The sequence below is a fragment of the Diachasmimorpha longicaudata genome, chromosome 1, assembly GCF_034640455.1.
Source record: "Diachasmimorpha longicaudata isolate KC_UGA_2023 chromosome 1, iyDiaLong2, whole genome shotgun sequence".
In the NCBI taxonomy this organism is placed as follows: Eukaryota; Metazoa; Arthropoda; class Insecta; order Hymenoptera; family Braconidae; genus Diachasmimorpha; species Diachasmimorpha longicaudata.
In genome coordinates, this window is record NC_087225.1 from 8,310,822 (window position 1) to 8,318,836 (window position 8,015).

The 8,015-nt window shown below is 36.9% G+C and overlaps 2 protein-coding genes across 3 annotated transcripts; one reads left to right on the forward strand and one right to left on the reverse strand.

The window, feature by feature from the left end:
* The first annotated feature begins 976 nt into the window (after positions 1 to 976).
* Positions 977 to 6,211, forward strand: LOC135169416 (uncharacterized). Of its 2 annotated transcripts, none has more exons than XM_064134417.1 (6): positions 977 to 1,345; positions 2,162 to 2,295; positions 4,156 to 4,770; positions 4,850 to 5,026; positions 5,464 to 5,692; positions 5,769 to 6,211. In XM_064134417.1, exons 2-6 carry the CDS (start codon positions 2,244 to 2,246, stop codon positions 5,839 to 5,841), a joined length of 1,146 nt encoding a protein of 381 aa, XP_063990487.1. In that variant the 5' UTR covers positions 977 to 1,345; positions 2,162 to 2,243; the 3' UTR covers positions 5,842 to 6,211. The 2 variants fall into 2 exon arrangements, with proteins under 2 accessions (XP_063990487.1, XP_063990498.1); XM_064134428.1 differs by having other exon boundaries at positions 1,063 to 1,345; positions 4,183 to 4,770.
* Positions 6,198 to 7,812, reverse strand: LOC135169461 (CDGSH iron-sulfur domain-containing protein 2 homolog). The gene is made up of 4 exons (XM_064134504.1): positions 7,665 to 7,812; positions 7,412 to 7,509; positions 7,176 to 7,295; positions 6,198 to 6,582 (listed from the first exon to the last, which is right to left on the reverse strand). Exons 1-4 carry the CDS (start codon positions 7,759 to 7,761, stop codon positions 6,496 to 6,498), a joined length of 402 nt encoding a protein of 133 aa, XP_063990574.1. The 5' UTR covers positions 7,762 to 7,812; the 3' UTR covers positions 6,198 to 6,495.
* Between the last annotated feature and the right edge of the window lie 203 nt (positions 7,813 to 8,015).

Genomic DNA, 8,015 nt, shown 5'->3' on the forward strand with positions numbered 1-8,015 from the left:
TCACCTATTGCAATACATTTCTGTTCTTGTGCAAGAAAAATTATCTACGAATTATTTTATATTCACATTGCCCAGTCAAATAACTCTGAAAGGAAGTGATATAGAAAAAGGACTCATAAAAAAGTTTTTGTAGCTGAGAATTTTACAGCTGCAAAAAGTTTCATCTGCTGTTTATTTTATATTTAATGTTTTCCCAGAATATTCGGAAAATAGTTTCACGAAAGGAAGAGTTGTACACAATGAATGAATCTTTAATTTCGTAACTCTATTAATACCGTACGAAAAAAAAATATTTGTACTCTTCGGGCGGCTCCTGCATACTAAATACAACTCATCAATATTTCAGTTCTTTCATCCTATGATATCATTGTTGGTGTTCATATTAACTTTCCTTCACTTTCTATGTCTATTCGCTTTCCTGTTTATAAAGTCATTGAATCGGACCCTTACAAGGAGGCTTTACCCCGCAAGAAAGATAAAAAATGCATTTTCTACGAAGAAGTTTAGTGCAACGTATAAAAGCCCATATTTTCTAGCTCATGAGCTTTCACGCAAAAATGTAATCAGTCACTGAATGATAACAAGCGAATTAGAAAACCTATCTCTAATCCATCGTCCCGCAAGGTTATACCTGATTGTGCGTCACAGAAAATCTAGTAACGACGCATTTCCATAACTTATATGAAAATTCAAGTGCACCGAAGCCGGAACGAAAGAGTAAGGATGAAATGAACTGACTCACTCCCTCAACTTCCTCATCCTCACATTTTCCATCTTCCCCACCAGACTGATGACGCAGATACACCAGGTATCCCGAAGAACTCCCCGTTACCACAAAAACCGTCTGAATGAATAAAAAATGGCAGTCTCGGGAGGAAGAGGGGTGAGAGAGGAAAAAAAACGTGAACCGTGATTTATTAGCAGCAGTTTCGTTCACCTGAGCGCACTGGACCGAGAGGAAGAGAAGCAAAGGAATGTCAATGAGTGAGATGGCTAAAGCCGGTCCCCCTTCTCTCATTCGCACTGACGCATGTAGAGAGGAGGTGCTTGGAGATTCCTCTTTCCCTTGAAGATTCACCTCTCTCACTCTGAAGGAAGAGGACGTCATCGCGATAGAACTTGCGAATAGAAGGAAGACATGTGGACGATTCTGTTGCGCCTGTTGTACTCAGTTCTGTACACCTTTTCTTTGGGGGTTCAGTGAGGTATGCTCCGCAGTATCGTGCCGTCCGGCGTGTGAGAACGACCTCATTAACGATTATATTCTCTTCCAATATGAGAATAGAATTCGAGGTGTTATTACTTTAAAGAGAAGCATGTGATTAGGTGAAACTGGTCATTTTAGGTAAGTTCATGTGTCACTGTCAAGGATTTTTATCGAGGAAAATTTATTGATGTGAATTCCGTTCGTGTTTTGCAATGGGAGAAGTACTTTTTTATTTCTTCGGTAGTAATGATGGAAACTCGGAAGAACACAACCTGACAATTTACCTAGTGTATTTCTGACTCTTTTATAAATGTGGCAGTAACTTGATAACGACTGGCTTCAAAACAAATTCCAGAGTTCTTTAATGTAGGAAATTTTCTCAGCGATAAAAAAATCCTTGACATTCCTGTGTTATCAATTAATTCATTGAATAAATAGTACTGCTGTGATCTGTTAATAGTTCAATTAATCCGACGCAAATACTTTAATTATGAAATGGATTTATGGTGCAACTGAAGTTCTCTAGAATAATTCTTGTCTTTTAATTTTTTTTTCAATGTTGACAACAATTAATTAAGAAGGCAGCCTCATGATTTTTTTTGCCTCGTCTAGAGACTATTTGTAAATGTTTATTAAGCAACCAAACGTGACGGATACTAACATTCCAATTCTTCACCGTTGAAACATTTTCACAACTTAAAAACTGATGAGGGAGCAAAAAAATAATGTCAGATTAAACAAAACACATTAACGGCATAAGCCAATAGTGAACAGGGCGCTTCGTCATGATCGAAGACACTTGAATGTCTTCGGGGGTCGACAATGGGGTGAAGGGAACCGTGAGAAATAATAGCACGTAAGGTGGTGCTAAAGATAAAATTTGCAGTAATAACGAATAAATTTTGCATGCCCCGCTCGCGCTGGGAGGTGAAGTGTTAAACAGTGACTTATCAGTTCCAGGAGGGAGCAATCAGGTAACCCGAGGCGTCTCAAAGATAACTGCGTAAGCAAAGAAGGTATTGGTCATCGTTTCATCATGACTTCTAGGCGGATTATTGTAGCTTTGATACTGTTGATATTGGAACTGGGTAAGTCATGAATAAGTGGCAATGAATACGTCATCAATAAGTAATTGTGTATAACGTATAGGAATCTCAGATAGGAATGAGTTTTCTCAGAAATATGACTTTACTTATATCAACAAACGTATGACTTGAAATTAAGAAGGAAAAAAATAGCTACCAGAGCTTAGTGAAAACTATCGTTGGAGTGAGAACAAAAATTGTACGCCAAAAAATTGTTTACTTATTATAAAGACAAGGGCATTTCTTGATCACATGAAAGCGAGTTCTCAGAGTAAGTAAAATTTAATAGGCGCATTTAATACCTTTTCAACTTCAGGTCTAAAATATTTCACAGCAAAAACCACTTGAATTGGTTTAAGAACTTGTTTTCTTGATAATAACCAACTGCCCTGATCTTTTGCACAAATATTCCATTTCCTGGCGTAAGGTTTTTGCTTCAGTATGAGTTATTGGGGTCTGTTAATTTTCAAGTCATGACACCCGCCGCGAAACGGTAAATCGCCTCAGGCTGATTTGGATTTTTGATTAGTTTTTCATAAATATCTCGGAATACAAGAGAAATTTGTTGAATGATCCATAAGGAATATCCACAACTCCAAATCCATAAAAAATAATGATAGATAAGAAATGGTACTCGAGAATCGCCATTCAATCGTTAAATACTTCGAAAAAATTGGCAACGAGGTACAATTGATTTATCTTATGCCACACCTTGGCTACTGATTTTATCAATGACACTTATACAATCATCCGGGTTTCCCCACCGATTATTCTACAATTATTCCCACCCATAATGTCCCGCAGTAGCACTCATCGAGTAAACATACTAATAGTGAGATGAATTAAGGAATCCGAGCGTGCTTCGAATACGTTCGAAATAACAAATAGGAATCCACGATCATTGACAATGTCAGTAGGTCAAGTCACGTGGAAGATTGACAGATGGTCTCACGGTATCATTATTCTCTATTATCTATTTTTCGTCAAACAAAACAGTTCCTATTTTTGTTCACTTCATTCAGAGTTGTGAGAATTAAAATTAGGAAATTAATTAAGGGTTTGCCAAATGTAAACAATAACAATTAACTGGTTTCGATTGAGTAAGTTCATTTGACCTTTTTCGATCTTCAAGTTTCAACTGCGAATATTATTCATACGTCACCCCAACAGGGAAGTACTTGAAACATACGGTTGATAAATGCGTCGTTTCCAATTGACCCATATTATGCAAATATCTTCATGAGGAAGACGTTTAGAATAATTCTTCACGTGAGATTTTCGTCATTCCCTGTAAACCTACAATGTTAACGATATTGAAGGATATCCAAGTATTTTTTATATATTGGCACCAGAACCTTAGGATCAAATGGTGCCGGAATGGAAGCTCTAAGCCTCAACCCAAAAAGTAGAAAATTATTTTGCTGGAGAAAAAAATATCCAATATACTTGGATATCCGTAAAAGTAGCTATATTCTGTGACCGAGGGCTCCATAGATGAAACTATCGTCCCGTTTTTTATATTTAAGAGATAACCAGATATTATTATTTAAGTTTGATAAACATGTTGATGTCTACGCAAGGCAAAAAACTAAAACGCCACTAAATTCCGAGAAAAGCTATCAATTATTTTTAAATTTATGATACGTGTGAGTGCTTGAATAAGCAGTCGAACATTCCCGATCCATGAATATTCAAAGAATCCTCGAAATTCTCATAGAAGCAGTTATGATTCGTGATCTACTTTCACATCTCCTCCACCCGATCCTTTCATACCCATAATGATACGAGAACCGGTAATGGAATGGAGGATTGGAATATTCCCAATTACATCCAAATAACAGGCTCGGTTAAATTTATCCTTAGAAATCGATGGGTTTCGATATTTTCCAGTAAATGGTGCAGCACTGGGTGATAAAAAAGACTCAATTCCAGAGGGCTCAAGCATATTTCTTGAATCTATAACAAATGGAGATGAGAGAGATGTGCATAGTAGGCCGAGGAGAGTGGGTATTGAGCCACCTGAGAACCCAGTCATAGTCAAGGTCACTGGAAATATAACTGAGGGTGTAGTAATGAATGGGTCGACGACCACTGAAGCAACAGCCTCTGAAGCCAAAGACATGGAGGAAACATCTGTTAAACCGAAGGATGATGATGATGATGCTGGTACTGCTGTGAAATCCGTCGATAATTCGACAGTTACCATTTCTGGGAACAGCACTAAAGTACCTGATGCAAAAGTAAACCAGACAAAGGTCCAAGACGTGACGAATAAAACTGAAGAGACAACGAATGAAACTATGACAGTAACGAATAAAGTCGTAAAGGTGACGAATAAAACCGTGGAGGTGATGACTAAAACTGAGGAGATGAAGAATGAAACAGTCGAGGTGATTACAATGACCACAACAGGATCACCTGTGACAAAAGTAGCATCTGCGAGTTCAACAACAAGACCTGAGACGAACGTAACAGCAAGTAAATGATTTTTCACTCAGTTTTTTACGTTCGTGGGTTTGCAGTTTGTGGTCCCTAATTTGTTATTTGAATTAACTAGATTGTCCGGGAGTGAATGCCACTTGGGGTATCACTGAAACTGACGAGAGGTGTGCACCTTTGACATTCCCCGATTCATCAACAGTAAGCATTGATGAGACTTCCCCGGAGATAAAAGAGCTGTTGCTCACTAAGTACAGCACTAATGGCACCCAGAATAATGCATCTGCAGTGCAAGGTAAATTCTACATAGATTTTACTTATTAGATATTCTGCACGGAGCGTTTCGGAGGAAGAAGTGCTTTCACTTCTTTTATTATCTGATGAGAGGTGAAGTCACAGATTTCGTCCTATAACCAAAGACGTTCTTCTTGAAAAACTCCAGTATTCAGTGCTGTTAACAAAAATATTCATCAACTGATTCATCTGCATATTTCTTTCGAAAATATTTTTACAATGACTGCCTTGCATATATATGGAGCCTATGAATTTTACAATTTATTTTTCGATTTATTTTATGTGTCGTTTAGGATTTCCTGTCAGTAAAAAAAGCCATTTCGATTAGTCTCTGTTGATGGCTGTCGTAAAATGGCGCTTAGTAATGCAGAAAACCCGTTCGAAAATCTACTTTTCTTTCTGTCATTTCTAATCTCTTTTTGTTTCATTCTTATTCAGTGGAAATTCAAACTCTGCCTCCTTCCTGGTTTTCCACTACCCAGTCATCTCACGAGGTGATGGAAAGTCGAGAGGAATTAGTGGAGAAAAGCCAACAAATAAAATCAGAGCTTAAAACCGAAAAAGCCGGACTGCCAGGTGGAGTGGTGGCACTGCTAATAGCCGTAGCGTTTGCTGTCATGGCTGTCATTGCATACGTTGGATTGACCCTCAGAAAGCGATATTTAGAGTGAGTCACTCTCAATCATTTAAATGTCATTCAGGTAATATTCTTAGATCTAATGATTTTTTTATTGACGTCGCAGGTACCGATACGGAAATCGAGAGCTGCTTGTCAACGATTTTGATACAAATGACGTCAGTAATTTCGAGTTGTAAAGAGTTCTCTCTAGACTAGTTACTCGCGACTGTGAATAAATGTCCTGAAGTTAATCTGTGATAAGATGGACACAGGGTTTTGATATCATAATTTTTCCACTGAAAGAAGAAGAGAGACGTGAGGAAGAAAGTCAAACTTAGAATTTAAAGTTTTTTAAATTTCGTGCAGTAATAAACCACTTTATAAATATAGAAAGTGTAGAACATAGATCACGTCATTCAATTAATGACATCATTCTCCATTGATAACAGAATAACATCTACATTTAATAATTCTCTCCATTAGTGAAATTGTTTTTCAGTGAGTGATTAGTGCCCTTGTAAATACAAAAATAAAGAAACCACCTTGTACAGGATTTTATAACGGTAATATTGAGTTTATTTTTTCATCAATTATCCTCAGGCCCTGTACATCCCTAAATTCGTATCTGATATATTAAGAGTATTTACACGCGACAATTTACGCTCCAGAAATATATTTAAAAGAGAACCAGACAGGCAAGACGTGTAAAGCTATACAAACAGCCGATAAAACCCATTCAAAAAAAAAAAAGAAGGAACTTAGGCGTAATAACTGCAATTGGTTCATTTAGATTTCCACTATGAATCGAGTTGCCTCTGTTGATTTATCATAAATGCATTATTGGCTTACATTTACTTCTTTTTGTTAATGACGAGGGGACCTACGTTGTCACAAGAGGACTGGTTGTGAGGACCATGGGCACCGTCACAGTAAGGCCACTGCAAACATGGAAATTGGTATAAATATCTTGCTGCGTACACGAGAGATGTGTATTATTACTGGGAGTGCATTTAATCTGGGTGACTTGAAATATACGGAAGTGTAATTCTCTTATATAAGTTTTGAAACTTGCATGAATACATTTCTACCTGGCTTTATCAGAAAGAAAAAAATTCCATGTAATTAGCTTTAGATTACGAAATAATGTTAAAAACGCATTAATTACCGTTGCAAAAATACCAATTTTTTATCTTTTTGTCAGAAATCAATTCACTGACATCACTATTTCCCTGGTAATTGACTTTAATGAAAGAATAAATGAAAAGGCGTAATTTTGCATGCATTAAAAACAAGGAATCAGTCATACAATCAATCTGGCCAACATTCACATTTTAATAAAGATGAGGTTTTGCTTTATACGAGTGTAATTCAAAATAAAAAAATTATCATTTACGTAATTTCGTCGGCGAAGCGAACCAATGAAGGGTGACAAAGAGGAGAACATTGCTCGTCAATATAAAAAACCAAGAAGATATTAAACTCAATATTCAAGTAAAATATTATCGAAACAACTGTTTAAACAGGAACTCACATTCTCACTCCTCCAGCAACGACAGAAGACAGTTTTCTCAGTGATATCCTCAACATCGACCATGTCAACTACCTTGGCAACGTCCTTCTTGATTTTATGATTTACTTTCGCTCTGAGAGCCTGTAAACACCCATAAATAATAGTTACGTAATGGGAGATAATGACAGTGGAAATATCTGAAAATTGTGCGATTCATGCTAGCATTTGGTAAATTGTTGAACAGGTGTCTCACTTACAATTTTAGTTTTCGCCTCTGGACACCAGGTCTGGTAGGCCATATACCCGACACCGGCAACCAGAGCAGTTGGTGGGATGAGAGAAATCCAATCTCGCACTGTGAATTAAAATCCTGTCAGATCTAGATTTTTTTGCGTTATTAGTTGCGTACAATCACTGATCCCATTTCAATTTTCAACGATATATTGAGATGTCAGGACATACGAAAAATTCGAATGTGTTGTACAGTTTACTAATTATGTCATAACTGACCTCCAAGTTTGAACCATCCTCCTATCGAGTCTGGAATCGGTAATCCAGATAAGTAATTTGGGAGAGATACCTTAACGAGGTGCGAAATGGGCTCCATGTTTCTCTACTGTAAACTACTGCTGTAATCAATACAAATGTTCTATTTCTGTTTAGAACTAGAATTTCTCAACAGGGGACTCTGACAATAACGTAGGACATGTAAATAATAAACATCATTTCACTTTATTGTCAATAAAATTAACAATTTCAGTCTATTTTGACACCAGAAATAATATCAATAGGTCATAAACTTGAAAGACAACATCCGACGAAAATCGCGTTGAAAATTTATTGTTATCATGAATATTTACA